The sequence below is a fragment of the Poecilia reticulata genome, chromosome 7 (genome assembly GCF_904066995.2).
Source record: "Poecilia reticulata chromosome 7, P_reticulata-male-v2, whole genome shotgun sequence".
Lineage (NCBI taxonomy): Eukaryota > Metazoa > Chordata > Actinopteri > Cyprinodontiformes > Poeciliidae > Poecilia > Poecilia reticulata.
Window position 1 is genome coordinate 25,797,282 of NC_088836.1, and position 20,095 is coordinate 25,817,376.

General features: G+C 38.9%; 1 protein-coding gene across 2 annotated transcripts; it reads right to left on the reverse strand.

Annotated features, from left to right (window-relative positions):
* Nucleotides 1-257: 257 nt before the first annotated feature.
* nt5dc2 (5'-nucleotidase domain containing 2) lies at nucleotides 258-19,032 on the reverse strand. 2 transcript variants are annotated; one of them, XR_014088262.1, is made up of 16 exons: nucleotides 18,542-19,032; nucleotides 15,541-15,725; nucleotides 15,363-15,437; nucleotides 14,713-14,768; nucleotides 14,479-14,572; nucleotides 12,721-12,849; nucleotides 11,309-11,369; nucleotides 11,114-11,216; nucleotides 10,888-10,989; nucleotides 9,810-9,891; nucleotides 9,630-9,716; nucleotides 8,482-8,622; nucleotides 6,708-6,772; nucleotides 3,175-4,057; nucleotides 574-641; nucleotides 258-503 (listed from the first exon to the last, which is right to left on the reverse strand). XR_014088262.1 is itself a non-coding variant. In XM_008414318.3 (14 exons), exons 1-14 carry the CDS (start codon nucleotides 18,918-18,920, stop codon nucleotides 3,796-3,798), a joined length of 1,821 nt encoding a protein of 606 aa, XP_008412540.1. In that variant the 5' UTR covers nucleotides 18,921-19,032; the 3' UTR covers nucleotides 2,955-3,795. The 2 variants fall into 2 exon arrangements, 1 of the variants encoding a protein (XP_008412540.1); XM_008414318.3 differs by lacking the exons at nucleotides 258-503; nucleotides 574-641 and having other exon boundaries at nucleotides 2,955-4,057.
* Nucleotides 19,033-20,095: the final 1,063 nt, after the last annotated feature.

Sequence of the window (20,095 nt, forward strand, 5' to 3'; positions counted from 1 at the left end):
AATGCTAGTTAATACACACGCACACCTATACGGGTTTTGGTCTATTAGCGGGACAATTTTTCAAACCAGTTTTTTGCAACTCTAAAGGGACACCCCTTTCCACTTATGCTAGAAAGACGTAGTAAGTTGTCAAAAATCTTGTTGAGCTACACAACATAGATCTCACTTAAAAATTTAGATACACACATCAGGACTTAAAATACAAGAACCTGACGCAATGCTGTATTAAAAGGACAAACGATAATGAGGTACTTGGCTCCGCACATGGCACCAACAGTAATTGTCAGGGCCAATTTTATTTATCAGGACCACGGCATACACATACAAAAAACATACAATTTATGTGCATTAAGAAGTTCAAACATGGAAATATGGACTATAGTTAGTCCATATTTCAGTGGAGTTCATCTGTCATCCCATGAGATGTCTGAATCATCTACGGAATCAGGAACATACTCCTCTTTTGATGATGTCACCTCACTTGAACTTTGTTCTGCACCGACCTGTTGATTTAAAACAGATTTTGTATACATTGAAAGCATTTCAGCAAGAATATTTCTACTAAAAGCTTACCACTTGAAGTTCAGTGATGTCCTTCTTTTATTTACGATAACACTTTTTGTGCCAGGACTGGTTGCAAACTAGACAGAGAAAAATAAGAATTGACAAAGGGAGGTAGCATGATAAATATTTAAAAAGTCAGTGCCACACTATGATTCAATTTCAACATACAGCACAGCTACACATGTAACACTTTTTTAGAAGTGTTGATCATATTCAAAAGATGAACCCAATTCCCATTCTCAAAAAAATTACCTTTACATCACACACCACTCCATTTCAGAGTCGATAAAAGTCCACATAAAACACATTTTTCTAAACTTGACATTTAATCATGGATGAGATCATGATCACACACACACAGTTAACCACTGTTAACCAAAAAAGTGTAATCTTAAGATAAGAATCTTAAGATAAGAATTTTTATACACTACACTACTTGTGTAGTGTAGAGTATAAAAACCAATGAATCGTTATGATTCTTTGTTTTTGAATCGTAATAACCGTGTGTTTGAACAGTACTTAATATTCTCATGACTATTTTAGAAAATAAAAAGGTCATTGAGATAAAACTCTTATGTCAGGTGAGTTGCCAGAAATAATTTGCATGCATCCAGCTCAGCAGCCTGACAAGGCATCTCTATGGAGAGCTAAAATGAAGGGATGAACACTGAATGGTTGTTTCTAAATGGGGTCAAAATCGGAACTTCGATCCAAAATGGCTGACTTCCTTTCATACTTGCTCTATCACATTAATTGTAAATTCTGAGCGTCTTAGGGAGGTCTACAAGTGTACCAAATTTTAAGTCTTTACAATAAAGTAAGCGAATAGGAAAGGGTCTTTTGAACTTTGCTAGGTGGCGCAGTTGAGCCGTTTCTTTTGCGATTTTTGCAAAGACCTTAAAATACGTACTTTTGACACGGGCTGTATGCATCCACAAAGTTTGGTGAGTTTTTGAATATGATAAAGCCCCCAAAAAGCAAATTCATTTGGCACAAGAATCATAATAAACAGCACTATTTCAATAGGCCTTCGCAGCGCTTAGCTGCTCGGGCCTAATTAATACTAATGGCTAACACCTGGATTTGAAAGATTGTACCACATTGATAGAGAAGGAAGGATACAACAAAAAGAGAATTCCATTTTGTTTCTGAAGTACACAAGGTCTGATTTTTTTCAGGAACAAGAAAAATTTATTTGAGTAATATTTTGTAACTTACATTTCATTGAATATTTCAAAATTAAATAGTTTATCATACATTTTTCATTAATTAAGAGGCAACACTTAGATGGTATCTCCCACCAGCAATGTTGTCACTTCCTTTAATCATTTCTGTTCAATTAATCATGTTTATTTGTATACCACAGATGATGAACTTAACATTTAATATCCTGTAAATTTGAAATATTGCAGAAGTACAATGAAAATAGGCTTAATGAAAAGTAAGCATAGCAACTTGAAGGATAAAGTTACTTTTTAAAAACGTTTGTGAATAAAACGACTGAAAGTTTCTGCTGCCACCGAGGATCAGACAAATGATTATCCAAAGAGACATGGAGATATATTTTATTATTGATTAATTGAAAAATGTTTGGTAATTCTTTGCCTTTTAAACCAAAGAACACCGGTAGTGGCATGCTGAGGGTTTTGTTAAGAGCCACATGCTCTTAAGCAGTAAATGTAACTACTTATTTTTTATTAACGACTATCAAAACATCTTATCCTTAAATAAAAATACTGCAGCTTTAAGTAATCTTGTACCACATTTCGTTGACACGTCAACTGTAGCCCTACAGCGCCCTCCAGTGGACTCAGTGAGGAGGTTTCCTCTATGAGTGAGAAGTGTCCAGTGGAAGATCTATATTACCATACCATACCATACCAACTTTATTTATAAAGCACTTTAAAACAACCACAGCTGATACAAAGTGCTGTACATTAAAACACAGCATAATAAAAAAATAAAAAACTCTTACAGTTTAAAAACAAAAACATACACTCTAAAACTAGATCCCACAGGAGTTAAAAGCCAAGTAAAAATATTACTTACACAGAGATCCTGAACAGATGGTACTTAGCTGATTTATTGCAATAACGATACATTTGCGATATATTGTGCAGACCTAATTTATCTGCAGGTTTGTAGAGGTTCTATATTTTTGGTAGTTTATGAAATATTGTTTGCAAGGCAGTTTATGACTACCAAGTTACCAACTAGTCTCAAAAGTATACACGATGACTGAAAATATCGATAAATATTCAAAAAATTAATTGGTGTGTGAAACATCTTGACGTGCTTTTACATCCTAAGCCAAGCTTTCGGAACCTTCCGTGGTCGGTATGAAAATAACTACGATAAAATGCGGATGAAAGTACACATAAACCACTCTGTTAGCTGTATGCGTTTATTGATAACTCCCATCACAACAAATCTCACACTGCATCAAAACAAAAAGAGCAACAGGAAGTGCACAGTTGGTTCCAGAACGGCGGGACAGCGCGACAAAAGAGAGTTGGACCCAGACCTGTGTGGTTGTTTTGGTTAAATTAGCAGCAGCAGCTCCTTTAGGTTAGTAATAGCACAGCCTTCGCTCAGAAACATTTCACTCACCCAGCGCTAAAGTGAGACTTAGCAGTAGTACTCTGCCTCTGCCGTCGTCTTCAGGTAGGCGGCTGGAATCAAATGAATTTCAGACGGAGATTACGTGGGCAACGAACGGACGCTGTGCTGCCTAGCAACCAACCGACCAATCAGATTAAAGAAATCACAATCCATATGCAAATCACTAAACGGTTAGTTTCCACTCCATGCGCCACTGAATATGTTCAACACAGTGAGGTATTTTGTTCATTACTGCGCCTGTAATTACACGAAGAGCACAGCACGTTGGGGTTAATAAGGTAAACACAGAATTATAAAAGATTTTAGTCCTTTATTTGTTGTAGTTTGTGCGATGCAGCTTAGTATTAAACAGCTTCCCCTTTCTCACCAATCCTATCAATCTTGTACCACATTTCATTGACACGTCAACTGTAGCCCTACAGCGCCCTCCAGTGGACTCAGTGAGGAGGTTTCCTCTATGAGTGAGCAGTGTCCAGTGGAAGGCTTTGTGCAGCACCTTCTTGGATAAAAACAGACCCTGTTAAAAGGAACTAAATGCTCCGACTATCTCAAGTGTTTGCCACTTTGACCTAAAATGTGTCCAAAGAGTCAGTGGGGAGAGCACAGCTCTCATCGAATGCTGGCCATGTCATCCAGGTGGGGCGTCTTCAAGCAGCCGGTGCACAGCTGATCCATCCACAGGGGGGCTTCGTGCTGGAGGGGCGTGCGGCGGGGGTAGAAGGTGTACGAGGGGTCGTAGTTCAGCAGGCAGCTGAGAGAAGCCATGTAGATGTCTGAGAATCGGCTGAGGCGTCTGGAGAAGTAGGTGGGGTTGTGGCATGTTCTGAAGATGCTGCCAAACTGAGGGTTAAACAGGTTCTTCGTCATCACCCTGAGGGATACAAATTTGTAAGAGAAGTTAATACAAATACATACTTATACTCTCCTTTAAAGACATTTCCTACTTGTTTATCTTTTTAATAGGGCGTGTGATTAATCTGAAAAGTTTAAACGTTAATATTATGTGACGCGGATTAAATTCGTTACCTATTTTGACCTAAAAGCCTCTCTCTTGGAGGGTTACCTAGTTCACAGCAGCGCGGTCTTGTACTGCGCTCACCAACGCAGAGTCGCAAACTTGAGTGAAAGGACAAACTGCAAGAGTCAAACTTATGTATTTAGTGGCAAATTTCGCTTTAAAGAAAAATCAACGCATGCTTAGATAAAACCAAGCTAGTATGTAGCCTACTTTTTGCAATGATGAATAATGGTATGAAAAAGTTTGGGCACCCCTATTAATCTTATTTATTTTTATCTCTAAATATTTGGATGTTTGCAACAGCTATTTCAGTTTGATACAACCAATAACGTATGGACACAGTAATATTTCAATATTGAAATTAGGTTTATTGGACTAACAGAAAATGTGCAGTACGCATTAACACAAAATTTGACAGGTGCAAAAGTATGGGCACCTCAACAGAAAAGTGACATTAATATTTAGTAGTTCCTCCTTTTGCAAAAATAACAGCCTCTAGTCGCTTCCTGTAGCTTTTAATGAGTTCCTGGATCCCGGATGAAGGTATTTTTGACCATTCCTCTTTACAAAACAATTTCAGTTCAGTTAAGTTTGATGGTCGCCGAGCATGGACAGCCCGCTTCAAATCATCCCACAGATGTTCAATGACATTCAGGTCTGGGGACTGGATGGCCATTCCAGAACATTGTAATTGCTCCTCTGCATGAATAGATTTGGAGCGGTGCTTTGGATCATTGTCTTGCTGAAATAGCTATCCCCGGCGTAACTTCAACTTTGTAACTGATTCTTGAACGTTATTCTCAAGAATCTGTTGATATTGAGTGGAATCCATGCGAGGCTCAACTTTAACAAGATTCCCAGTGCCGGCACTGGCCACACAGCCCCAAAGCATGATGGAACCTCCACCAAATTTTACAGTGGGTAGCAAGTGTTTTTCTTGGAAAGCTGGGGGTTTTTCCCCGCCATGCATAAGGCCTTTTTTACGACCAAACAACTCCATCTTTGTTTCTTCAGTCCACAGGACCTTATCCAAAATGAAGCTGGCTTGTCCAAATGTGCTTTTGCAAACCTCCAGCGGCTCTGTTTGTGGAGTGCTTGCAGAAAAGGCTTCTTTCGCATCACTCTACCATACAGCTTCTTCTTGTGCAAAGTGCACTGAATCGTTGAACAATGCAGTGACACCATCTGCAGCAAGATGATGCTGCAGGTCTTTGGAGGTGGTCTATGGGTTGTCCTTGACTGTTCTCACCATTCTTCTTCTCTGCCTCTCTGATATTCTTCTTGGCCTGCCACTTCTGGGCTTAACAAGAACTGTCCCAGTGGTCTTCCATTTCCTTACTATGTTCCTCACAGTGGAAACTGACAGGTTAAATCTCTGAGACAACTTTTTGTATCTTTCCCCTAAACAACCATGTTGAACAATCTTTGTTTTCAGATCCTTTGAGAGCTGCTTTGAAGTGCCCATGATGCCGCTCTTCAGAGGAAATTCAAATAGGAGAATAACTTGCATTTGTCCACATTAAATACCTTTTCTCATGATTGGCTACACCTGGCTATGGCGTTCAAAGCTTATTGAAGTTACCAAACCAATTTTGTGCTTCAGTAAGTCGGTGAAAAGTAGTTAGGAGTATTCAAATCAATAAAATGATAAGTGTACCCAAATTTTTGCACCTGTCAAATGTTGTTTTGATGTATATTGCATATTTTCTGTTAGTCCAATAAACCTCATTTCAATACTGAAATATTACTGTGTCCATCAGTTATTAGATATATCAAACTGAAATAGCTGTTTCAAACACCCAAATATTTAGAAATAAAAATGATTAAGATCAATAGGGGTGCCCAAACTTTTTCATATGACTGTATATTTAACATTTGGAACAAAATCACTACTTTTAATCCCTATTGAATATGAAAACTTGGAAATTTGAGATTCTTCAGACATGGTTAGTTTGGAAAATTTTCTGAAACATTTTTTTTAAAACGTTCATATTTATAGACTTAAAGCATACAAAGTCAAGAAAAATAATAAAAAACGTGATTATGCACAATAATCACATCCTACTTTTATAGGAAAAGTGTAGTTAGGTTCCTTTTTATTACGCTGTCACTAAATAACATCCAGTGCAACTAAATTAATTCAGAAGTTACTCAATTAGGTTAATAAAGTCTGAGTGTTTGATTCAAGAACATTAATGAACACGCTGCAAGGGAAAACCTATAAAGAAATGACCGTCCACGTAAACGAACAACTCCTGAAAGCCAATCAGCAATCAGAATGGAGTAAAGAGGCTAAAACATTCAGTTTATGCCTGTAGCATGACATCACTTTGCATGCAGACGTCACAGAGCAGACTAGATGTATATGTGACACAAAAGGCTATAGAAAGGATTGCTTTGCATAGGGGCTGAACTTGGCAACAGGAAGCCCTGCATAGACTGTCAGAGTTCAGTGGGTTTACTGGGTGGAGCTTCAGTCTAAAAGACTAATGTAGAGACTCACCTCAGTTCTTCTCTTTCTTTCTGCCATTCCAGAAAAACCTTTTTGGAGGCTGGGTCACGGTGTGTCTGAAATGTTACAGAAACGTGGATTCAAACATCAAACTGAGGCAGTTCGGTAATGATTATTTCTGTCATGAGAAAAGTGTTATCTCTTCTTCAGTTAAAGATAAAAATGCAAACAGTTGTTGAATGTGGAGCTCAAAAGGTTTCACATGATCCTGCAGAGGCATGTAAACTGAAGTTTTGTCTCTGAAGGCATCTCCTCCATAAGGAAAGGTGACAGAGTTCACTTGTGTGTGGCGGCTTCCTAATAAGTACTTCATGACTTTGTGTCTGTCTAATTTTACTCAGCGTTGCTTCTTCTCCTTTGCAGCTGCCACATACGTTACGTCTTGACTTCAGAGAGAAATCGGTGCACAGCTTTGGTTATGAAAAGCTCAAAAAGTCAAACTTATGTATTATGTGTTTGTGAAAATTTGCAGCTTTTTCTATGAAACCAGATCTGATGGAAAGGTTGGATGTGTCAGAGCAGGGGCGTCAAACTCATTTTTATTTGGGCCATATTAAAAATCTGAATGTTCTTAAAGGGCCGGTTGTGCCAGAATGTATAAATAAAACCCATTATCCTGTTAAAATATCAATAAACATGTTTATTTCCGCATTCAATAAGTGTTTCTTCATTTATTAAACATATTTTCACACTGATCAGTCCATCCAGGACTGATTTTGTGGTGTTAATTTAGAAATATTTATGATATTTGTGCTACTATATGATGCTAAATGTAACATTTTTATAATTGCTGTACTTGACATTAAGTAAGGCTGAGGCAGCAGCCTATCAAATCTAACATTTTTGGCCAATTTTGAGAGAAATTTGCAGTAAAAATAAAAAAAAAAATGTGGGTTATCTGTTGATTTTGTGTGAATTTTGCAGATTTGTGAAAAACTGTAGGGACTTATTGACGTAACTAGGAGTCTAGAGGGCCACATAAAAAGCTACGGCGGGCCAGATTTGGCCCCCAGGCCTCGAGTTTGACACACGTTTCAGAGTGCAAATTTAAATAAATGCTTTACAAAAAAATCAACATTCAAAGGGTCAAGATAAGAAAATATGTTGTGTTCATAATGCAGAAAAAAACAGCCATAAATCAAAGATCCTAAGAAAAATAAGTGATTATTGTTATTTTGTCCAATTCTTCTTGCTGTAAATGCAGACTAGTTGATGAGCCCTTTACTGCTACCAAGGTCTACTGCAGATCTAAAATATTACTAATACTGGCAGGTGTCTACATATAACCTACTTAAAGAACAGTAAGTCACTGAGGAGATTAAGTGATGGAGCGTTTGAGGTCATTTCATTTAAAAATGCTCAGCACGTTCCCTGTTGTGGACAAGTTCAGACAGCAGACAGACCTGCTCAGAAGCCGAGCCCTGTTAGGCTGCAGATCATAGCTTTGTTATAGTTGCTGAGGGCAGTTTGGCTTCCTCTTGTTGGAAAATGATTCTGGAAAAAAATTGCTTTTTTTGCCCTTTAACAGAGGAAAACTTTTGTATTAAGATTTAAATTCCTGACTCGTTATTTCGTAAAGATTCAAAACAAAAACTGCTTATTTGATTAAGAAGATTTTACTGTAAAAATCTTTGGCCTCGCTGTCTGGAAATGTCTGTTTAAGTTCAAAAGCGGCTCGACAAGTGTTGGAGATTAGTGTTTAGTCAGCAGAATCGTGCTTGTAAAAACATTACATATCTGAGCGAACTGGGTGTTGACTGCTCACCTGAAGCCGCTCCATCAGGCCGGTCAGGGCCTGCAGCCAGGTGAGGGTCACAGCGTATCGGTGCGCGCTCACTATTTTGGTTTCGTGCTCCAGTTCTGGGACGATGGCTGCGGTGCGCCAGCCGTGTCGCAACATCAGATCCTGTGTCCCAAAAAAAACAAAAGACAAAAAGGTTGGATGAACTTTCAGATTTCTTATCTGGCTATGAGCAGAGGTATTTTAAAATGTTTGTTTTTCAGAAGCAACAATGCAGAGAAGTTTTATCCACAATAAATTAACTCTGAATAATAAAGAAAAGCAACAATGGATTTCTATTTTATATAGAGAATAAAGTAGAAATCCATTTTATGCTCTATATATCTTTAGTTATTTTTATCAGTCCTGCTGCTTCAGGTTTAAATATTTAAGTGTCACTAAAAACCAAAATGATGTTGACCGATGTCTTCATCTGTTTCATCAGTGCACAGCATCTAGCCATGAAACATCTACGGTCGCGTGCTTGTACTTCTGGTTTGTTCAGTCAAAGATGTCAAGCTCTAGATTTGCCACAGTAGATAAACAGTTGATATAATGCTGATCCTGTCCAAGGAGCAAGTAAACGTCTGAGGTTTGATCTGTTCATATCCACTCATTTCAAACATTTTAGTAAGAAATTAAAATCTGGACATACAAATAATGCTCCATTCTCTAATTTTTTTCATCCAGATTTAAAATGAGACTGAAACCTTGTAATACTTCATTAACATTGCAAGAACTCTAAATGTGCAGATAAAAAAAAAAACAATCTGAATGCTTTAATTTCTCAGTTAGTCAAAGAATAAAAAAAATAATTGTCCAGAGATACATTTTAATGCTTATATTGCTAGTAAAATCTGTTTAAAAAAAACTGCACAAATCTATCCAAAATGAACAAAAATCTTCTTCAGAGCAACGTTAAATAAAGCAAAGTGCTTCACTTGCATCATCAGGTCACGTTGGCAAGACTCAGCAGCAAATGTTCCAGTGAAATTTCCAACTTTGCTTTAATCACACACTGACGCCACCGGATAAATTGAACACAGGAGCCGAGTCACGTTTCCCCTAATGCTTAGTCATAATGTGAACTTTTACCGAGGGAAAAAAAAAAATCAACAAACTTTCATACTCACAGCCAAGTCGCTATAAAGATGGTCTCCAAAGTAAAGAACCTTTGATCCTCGCCATCCAGTCAGTCTGAGAAAGTCAAACAAATTACCCTGAAACACAAAACACACCAGTTAACTTACATACAGTTGCAGGATGGTGTAACACACCTAGAGTGAAACCGCACAGACAGACGTATTACTAACCTGTTTATAGATCTGTCCTTTGTCCAAACGGTTGATCTTTTCCCACCGAAGGTCTCCGTTATTATCCAAGCGCCTGAAAGGTCTGACACAAAAACATGTTGCTGAGATCATATTATGAATCTAAAAGCCAAGCAACAGAAAACAGATTTGAGCGCTTTGCATGTTTTCTTTTAGTTTTGTGGATTTGATGTGGTTGTGCTTGTTTGTTCAGGTTCTATAAAAGCTAATACATTTTCCTTTTATTTCCACAAAAACTTCAATAAGTATGGAAAAGAAAGAAATATTTTTGTTGCATTGCCATCAGCTAGCTTCCATCCTTATATTTCAGTAATAAAAAATTATAAATACACAGAATGTGTTGGAAAACGGTGAAAGATATTTGTCAGGCTAAAGTGAACAATGACGGAAGTTGGAAAAAAAATGATTTTCTTGGAGATTGAAAAACAAACACACAAGACCAGGTTTATTTATTAATTTTAGAGTTTTCGTTCTTTCCTTTTACCAACAGCTGTCGATTAAACTGAGAGTTACTACCTTGACATGATTATGCGAGTCGTTTTACCAAGAAATTTATCCGAAACGCCGTGAAAATGGTCGGATCCGCCTCTCTGGCTGCAGTGCGCTCTCCCGTCACATCGGAGCAGAATTTCTTATGAAACTTCTTATAAAATCGGGCCTTTTTGAAACCAAGTCTCTTAATGAAACTTTTCTGTAATAATTTCTGATAAGGAATATACATGTTCCATTATTCGTGGGAGAAGGAGACGCGTTATTGTTTTCAATGAGGTGTAAGCTAAGAAGCTACGGGTCAAAGGCAAAGCGCATGCGCATTTGGTGATATTTTAAGACCACAGCGCCATCTTGTGGCCTGGCATAACAACTACAGCTGACTCAAGATGGCGCCGTTTAAATGTGGAACCTTTTCCGTATTAAAAATATCCGAAAATACCAGGAGTTTCCTGGCAGCGGTTTCGTATAAATGTAACCGGTTCGAGACTGCAATGTGGCAAAATATGAAAAAGTTTACTTTTAATCACTACTTTTCCAATTAACTTTAAAAAAAATAGCATTTATTTACTTGATACAGTCGGTGAAGAAGTGAGGTTTATCTGCCTGCACGATAACGACATCAAAGAAGTCTCTCCAGTTTTTCCCCACCATGTGCATCATTCCTTTATCCCTGCACAGAGAGGAAAAATACAGAATAACAACTTGCAACATGGCTTTTTTTTTTTATAGCATTTCCTTTCCAGTGAGTCACAATGAACTGCAGCAGCCGGAGAGCTCACAGGGCTCAGACTTACACAAAGCTGAAGGGACTGTTGGTGATGAGGAACAGCTTCTTCCCCTGACTGACCAACCGATGAAGGACAGCATCCGTCTCTTCCTTTCTCAGAATAAACTTGTCTGTGAGAGAAAACAATGCAAAATGTGGCTGAGTTTATGCAGCAACATGCAGGTTAAGAACTAAAGCAGACAAGAGAGGAAGTTGCTCTTACCGAGGTCTTGCATGATCCACTTGTACATGTAACCTTTGAGATGAACCATGCCAATGGCTTCCTGCGGTGCAAAAAACACATTTGTTTATATTCTTTAAGTTTTTCGCATTAAAACCACAAACCTGAGTACAATTTGTTGGGATTTTATCTCATAGATTACAACAGAATATTCAGAGCAACAGAATCAACAATCAAAACATTACATTTACTTTATTCTTGTACAACTTTGTTGTCGTTATATTATAATTTTATTCTCATAATTTTGTTAAATTTTCTTAGTATGGCAAGAATTTGTGTTTTTATTCTGTAAAGCACTTTGAAATAAAATTTGACTTGAAGTAATGCAATTATAAGAACAAAGTCATATTTCAAGAATAAAGTTGAACAAGAATAAAGTCATAAAACTAAGAGAATATAGATATTACCCAAATAAAGTTATAACAATATGAGAATAAAGTCATAAAATTACAAAACATCATAATATTTTGAGAATTAAGTCATAATAGTTTGAGAATAGAGTCGTACAAGAATAAAGTCATAAATGTAAGAGGATAAATTCATAATATTAAATAAAAAAAGTCATAACATGAGTATATAATCATAAAATTACAAAAAAAGAGAATAAAGATAATTATTCGAAGAACAAAGTCGTACAAGCATACAGTCATAATATTTTGAAAGAGTCGTAATATTACGACAATAAAGTTGTAATATTCTGAATATTTTGTAATGATTCACTGTTATGTTCAAGGAGACGTTAAGTTTTTGACCTCAAAGTGTAAAAAAGCTCCATTTTGGTAGGAGACCATCTTCTACATGCTGACTGCGTCTCCTGTATGTCTTATGGCAAACTTCAAACGTAACCTTTGACCTTCCTTTCAACAATGGAATGTGGTTGTAACGAGACCAAATGCAAAAACATTCAAAGGATATGAATACTTAATGTAAGAACTACATTAAACTTTAAAACAAGTTGATTTTGGGATTCAGAGCGTTACATTTAGGAATCCTTCAGTGAGCTTTTTTTTTTTTTATAGATATTCTCTGGGTGTTCCCGGAAAATGACACGTCTGTAGCTAAAGAGGAAAAACACTCATTGTTCTTGGCTTTGCTCGTGAATGTTGCCACAGCTCAGCAGATTCCTGAGCCTCCAGCTGAAGGATTACGGGACTGGACGTGAAAACAGTCACATACACACTCTGCGCTGCGCTGCCCTGTCCTGTCCTGCCCTGTGCTGCCCTGTCCTACCCGGCCCCGCTTTGCCCTGTCCAGCCCTGCGCTGCCCTGTCCTGTCCTGCCCTGCGCTGCCCTGTCCTGCGCTGCCCTGCGCTGTCCTGTCCTGCGCTGCCCTGTCCTGCGCTCGCTGCCAGCACTGAATGAACTGCAAGCTGAGGAAATGCAGAGGAACTCACAGAAACATCTTTGAAGAGGTGAACCGGGTCGTACTCGATGTCGTTGGCAATGAAGAAGTCATTGGCGACGGCCAGGAGGGTCATCTCTGGGATGGAGAAGATGTCCATGAACTGCTTCACCTTCGGTCCCTGCGAACAGAGAGAAGTTATTACTTATTTTAGGGATGCACGATATTATCAGCCAATGTTAGCTGCAAAATTTAACATTGGATATTCTGTCACAAAAACTCCGATATAAAAGTCGTTGTTGGTTTATACGACAAACCAGTGACAATGATGCCTGCAGCACAGCACGACGTCAAACTGTCTGAGTGTTGTCATTGTCTTAGAGAGCAAATGTCATGAATAAATTTTACATTAAAGTGCAAGTTGAAAGTGTTGCATCATTTGCAGCATCTTTTTTAGCATTTGCATTTGGTACCAGGCTAAACTGACAAAGATAATGCAGTATTTTAATTCCACAGTAGACAAAGACATAGTTTAGGTAAGTAGGTACAGGAAAAAATATTAATATTGATTATCGGCCAAACGAGTTTTAGTATATCGGCATATCAGATATCAACCAAAAGTCCAATATTGTCCATCTGTAATCCATTTTTTTTTTTATCAATTTAGGGTTCCAGCTAGCAACTCTTTTAATAGTCGATTGTTATGGCGATTAATCGAATAAATAAAATTGGCACATTGATCAGATTTTTCATTTAACCGTGTCAACCTTTTTATGCAATATTAGAAGTACTTTAAAAGATTCAAATAAAACATATAAATCCCTTTTTTAAATAAAAAACGAAACATTTTATTGCCTAAAATGCAACAACGTAGCATTCTTTTAGCATACGCTTAATCATCTGTAGCTAAAAAAATAATTACTTTCTGCCTGAATCAGTACACTGTAGGTCATTTTTGGATCAATTGTTTTAAATGCAAAATGTTTTTATTTTTTTAACAGTTTTGGTTTAATTAAGTTGTTCTTTCATCAAATGTCCTTTTGCCATGTGTTAACTGTAGACTTCAGTTAACGATTAATTGATTACTAAACTAGTTGACAATTATTTGAATAATCAACTCATTACGATTAATCTGATTAATCGTTTCAGCCCTAAATGGATTAAGATAACAGTATTAGCCACTATGAGGCCTCGTTGTGAACAAAGGAAATGAGATTACAGCCGCACAAAAACTATTTGGTTTAAGTTTATTTACAGGCTGGATTAGGAAAAAGTTCCATGCAGGCATTTAAAATATTTGGCCAAAGAACATTTCACATGTAATTGCTCTTAATTGGACTCATGTTGGCTCAACTTCCGTGACAACTGCCATGTTCAATGAAGATTTCTGCCTCTGACTGCGTGCAAGTCGGAGGAAATCAAGAAAACAGGAAATCTTTCCAGAGAGTACATCAGAGATGGGAACGCTGCTTTCCAGCTGATTCATAACGCCAATGGGATAAACAAGATCCCCAAAGTTAGGATTTGGTCTTATGCAATGCTCCAGGCTGTCCAATATCCGAGAACACCGCCAGATTACATCCTCTGCTTGTTAAGCAGTGGCCAGATGAGATTATTATTGTTATTTTTCTGCAGAATCTGCACCATGGTGAGCACAGTGCCACACTAAACCGATTACACTTGAAAGACGCGGCGAGAAAATCCAAAAACAAAGTGAAGTAACTGGAACACATGCCAGCTGTTGCTCAAAAGTTGTTTCGCAACTGAGGAAAACAAACATAATTCCTTAAATTAAAACACTCCTTCTAACCTTTCCGTAGAATCCACTGTCCTGTGACAGCGGGACGTGGAAGGTCCCCCCGTAGAGATAAAGGACCTCATCGTCCGACACTGGACTCAGACCCCTGAGGGCAGCAACATTTTTGTTTAGAGGATAATATTATCTGACAAAACAAACAATGTTTTGCCTGGAACAGCAGGGATGAAGACAAGCAGGAATAAATCAATGTGTTTTATTTAGATAGAAAAGATCGGCAGCTCCTACCGGTACACAGTTCCTGGCTCAATGTAATGGAAGGCATCGATTTTCATCAGGAGTCCCTACAGAGGACGGGAAAACAGGTTTATTTGAACAAACAGAGAATTAAAGAAAAGTTAGCCATAATGTGGGTTAAACAGGGTGGTGATGATTATGACTTGCACCTTAAAATCTTTCATCAATATCAAGGAATTATTTACTTACAACAAGCCTCTATATCTTTCTGAAAAGTTACTTTAGAGTTAATTCATCTTATTTCAAGAGTAATAAAATATATGCATTAGAAACTAGACCAAAAATGGTTGGTAAGATTTTGTGTTTTTGCAGTGTGGAGTAGGAGTTGGCAATTTGGACTTCAAATGTTATCACAATATGCTGTGGTCGTATTGTGATAACGATAAAAGTGACGATACAAATTATTTATTACTGTTTTAGGTAGCTGTATGGTTGTGTCTGCAGCAATCATAGCTTCACAAACACAAACACAGCTCATACATTCCTATTTATAACATGTTTCAGTCACATAAAGTTTAATTTGTATCATTAAGCTTCTTATAGTAGCTGAACTTAATCATACTTTCATATTAATTTATATTTATTGATATTTTCATTGGAGAAAATAGTAAAACTAATAATAGTACATTTAAAATATTCACCTTTTGGATGTCATAGTGAAGACCTCGGACAGTAAAATTGGGAATGTATTCATATTTTGCAATTTCCTCAGGATACTGCAATGCAGAAACACAGAGTTCATAAATTAACTCAACTTTAAAACCTGCTTTATTCACAATTTCCTTCCTCTACAAATCTGCTGCTGTTTTACTTCAATACCTTAAAGTGCTCAATCAGGAATCCTTTAGCTGTGTCGTAGATCAGCGTGTTGAGCGCGTTGGAGTACTGAGCCAGCGTGTAGTCGTAGTCAAACCCGTAGATGTCCACTTCCTCCAAGCTGACCTCGTTGTTGGCGTAGATCACCGAGGAGTTCAGGCTTTTACACGCACCGGGAGGGATCAGGTCTGAGCAGAGAGAGACAGATGGGAGACTGTGATTCAGTTCAAATAATGACACATCACATCAGGCGGGACAACAATGACTCGAGTGAAGAGGGAAAGAAAACGCTGCGATTATGTGGGGAAGGCTAGGATTAGCAGCGGCTGCTGATTCTGCACTTCTGCAGAGAGCAAAGAAGTTAAACTCCTGCTGCTGTTTTCGTTCCGGCTGGGGGCTGGCGAGCTCGGCGGGGATTGCGTAACCTGCCTGCAGTTCTCAGATGTCAACTGACTCTTGACCAAACCAATTCAGCCCAAAAAGAACATTCTGTGCACTGAAATGTGCGCTGAAAGCCGCCCCTGAATGTCTTGTAAGACAGGTTACTTCTGCTTTATCCGCTTCCTGCACAGCGCGTTAAAAAGTCGCGACACATTGCGAACAGATTCATCTGTTTGCATTCGGACGGTAATGCCCCCGCTGACACTATATCAGCCGTGATCTATGTGGGAAAGTGGGTCACGACCTTCTCTCCTGGGACAGTTCAATGAGCGCCGCAGCTGGGCAGCAGGCGTGCATTCAGCAACCCTCTGGCCAGACGCCCTGCAGCTCAAACCGCCTCTCTTTTCACGCAAAAACACTCATTCTTCACAAGATAAAAATCTGTAAAACTGTAATCATGAAGGGAATGCATGACTGGCTTTCAAGTTGAGAATCTGCAGCAGAAGTCGGCGGCTGAGAAAACTTTTTTTTTTTTTTTTTTTTTTTTGTGCGTCAACATTCAGAAAGGCAGCGTACCAAGACAGGAAAAACATGGTGTACCCAGTGGCGTACTGGTACTGTACGTACTTCCACGTTCCACTGTAAACACTGTCACAGGCACATTACTTTACGTCAGAGCCAAAATCTAAAATCATGCATCTAAAACCACATTAGCATTTCTGCAATAATGTAATAATGAAACTCTTATAGATGGAATAGCAAATCTAAGAAAAACCGCCATGCTCCTTTTGAGTTTTACTGTAATTAAGCAGTTTTGTTTACTTTAGAGTGTTGTCGCAATGGACTTCTACTTTGTTTGCAGATCTGCTAACAATTGCAGCCAAGCCAATGTAAACAACAACCCTATAATGCAAATATATTGTGCAAGTTTTAAACGACAGCTATTTTACAGCTAAGAGGCAAAGTAGCACAACTTTGCATAACGGAGAACATTAAAAATAATATTTGTGCAACAGAGTTCCTTGCAGGTTTCTATGAGAGAAGATGTTGATTAAGGTTAAAGTGTTGTAATCAGATTTAAGTTGACTCCCCAGATATAAGCCTCTAACACCAAATACCAGGGTTTCCCCCAGTGTATTATAAGCCTGGCGGGCCATCAGGCTTTACTTGTGCCCCCAACAGGCTAAGCATTGCTCATTTATTTAGGTCTTTTTAAAATGTTAGCATTTTTTAAGACTTTGTAGTTGGTGTTCACGTACTATTCTTCCAATCTTTTAATAAAACATAATTAGCAAGTGATATTTAAAAATTTCCTGTCAATTTTAAACATTTTTTTAAAACTTGAAAACACGACGGGCTGCTGGATGAATGACTGTCCTTGCAGCCAACCACCAGGCTTAGCAAGTTTTCTGGGGGAAACTTTGTGATACATTTCAAAATTAAGTCAAAATCATGAAACATAAATCCTGGGTGCAGACATTCCTAATCAAACTCAAGATTTTTGTCGCAGGTCTTCCCTTTTTCTATGCATTCAGCTAATCAACAGCTGACCAGTGGCAGGTGGCGCTCCTGTAATTTCAACCTCACAGTTTCTCATGTTTTGTCAGGCAGCAAAATATTTCCAAACAGTCGAAAGAGTTCGACTTGTGAGGTGAAAGTGCAGGAGCCCTTTATTCATCCAGCTGGCTGGACCTGCTCAGCATCACACAGAGCTGCAGCTTAGCCACAGAAAACAAACTAAATCTCTCGTTGAACGGATCTGTTAGACAGAACTACGAACTGCATCAGCTGTGAAGATGTAACTTTTCTTTCCATAACACCAACCTAGTGCCCATCTGCTAAAGATGAACCAATCAAACCTTTCCAGACCGATTACAATGATTTGGTTAATAAATAAAAGAGAAATAAACTATGAAGTATACTATATCATAGAGGTAGTAAATTTAAATCCAACAGAAAATTGAGGGACTACAATATAATCCAAATTCATGCATTAAAGCAAATGCACACAGTAAACAAAGAATTTCATTGTGCAGGGAGGCTACCACACACCTAACACTAAATAATTGATCTGGAAAGCAGACATCAGAGCATGTTTTGTCAATCTTAATTCATTTTTCATTATTATCCAACTGAACACAGTTGTGATGATGTGTTTGTAGGTATACACATGTTTGGGAGTTTCTAGAAATGAATCCAGGAGGAATAGAGTCCTGCAGTGTGCCAGTGGTTTAAGGCACAGATTCTGCAGGCAGAAGTCAACCAAGCATTATTACTACATAAACACTCTCAGTAACATTGATTGGTGGCTAGTGGTTCATATATTGCACAAATGTGGATGAACTACAACACAAAGTGACTGTTTATTTTGATCTGTGACGGTAGAAAATAATGCTGACTCGTTGTAAACAACTTGAGCTCAGAGGTGACCAGCTGCATTTATGAACGAGTATAAATCTGCAAAATGAGGATGCAATATTGGAATCCTCAAAACGTACAAAATGTCCTCGCTGACTACAGATAAACATCTTCAATTGCCTGGTGACGTGGACAAGGGGGGTGCCTGCTTTCCGTGGGGTGGACTGGGGGTTGCGAGGACAAAGGGGGGGAATCCTGCGCTTACCGTAAACCAGCCGCTTCAGGTCGTTGTAACGACTCCACAGGAACGACGTCTGGTCCATGGGCGCCGCGTTGGACGTGAACGAGCGTCTCCTGACGCCGCTGGCGCCCGGGGCGCCCACGGTCTCCTTCAGCCTCTTCTTCTCCCCGCTGCCGCATTTGTGCGGCGGCTCACTTGGTGACGGCGCGTCGCCGCTGCTCGGCCTGTCCGTGTCCGAGCTGCAACTTTGCCCCTTGCTTTTCTCTATTTGCTTCGAGCCCGCGAGCGCCCCGCACGAGGTGGACAGTCTGTTCGCGCGTGGGGGTCTGGCGAGTGGAGGGGTCCTGTTGCCCCGGGCCCACAGTGTCCGTGTCAGCACGGTGCCCACGGTCTTGAAAGACATCTTATTTTCTGCACTCAGACATGTAAACACGCCTCGCTCCTGCTGCTGTTGCTGCTGCTGCCTGTGCTACTGCAGGATTCAACTACCAGCAGCATAAAAACAAACCTCGCTCGGAGAGGCCACGCCCACTCAAAAACCCCCACTCGTGCCCCACTGTGGAAGGGGAGGGTGTCTTATCGCTGCTTCTATCATAAGCACTGACATCACCGTTTAGCTGCTGTTTACCCCTGTTATCTGAGTTACTGAAACAGCGGTAAACAGTGTTTATAGTTTCTTAATGTTTTCAGGAAATGCCTGTTTAAGCGTGATGGCGCTTTGCTTTCAATTCACTTCAGTTCATGCTGTTTTGCCGTGTTGCTGAAATGTTCGATACAAAAACTGACTGATTTAAAGGCGTGTGGAAAAGAAAAAAAAAACAAAATATGGATACATTTCTTTAAGAAAAAAAAGGAAAAATATGGAAACATTTCACGACAAAAATGCATCTTTAAGGAAAAGGAAAAACAAATCAAAAACATATGCATAAGTGTATTACAATCCATTGAGATTGTAAATGTAAATTAACTGAAAAAAGCTAATGCTAAAACTCAAACACTAACTCCTGCAGATGCTCTGCACCCAGTCTCACTGAGGTTGAGCTATTTTGGAAAGAATTGCCAAAATACCTAATTTTCTAGAAGAGCAAAACTTCTTAAGAGATAGTCTTCTGCATCCTGGGTGCACAAATGGGCGTTACCACAGATCCTTTCTTCCAAATATTTTCAAAGCATTTTATCACAGTTTCTTCAAAATGTATCTGACACGTGAAAAGAATTGCTTAATTAAATTGTGCAGCAGATTCCAGAGGCTCCAGCAGAACTGAGCACATGTCTGAACTGGGTCACTGTGCTCCTCTGAGCTGAAGGCTGCAGACAGAACTGAAACACGGTGAGTCAGGAGAGAAACGCACAGACTTAACCAGTGCAAAGGTTCTGTTTCCAGAAACAACCATACATAAAAAAATCAGTTATTTGCAAATATTCCGGCTCTACATTGAGCTTAAAACTGTAGGATTTATTATTTTAATGACAGGTAGCTCTTGCCAGCTGCGCATGTGACCAGTTGAGATAACGCGACATTTATCTGCGTGTTTCATCACCTCCTCATCTCCAGCTCAGTGAAATCTCAGAAGAACA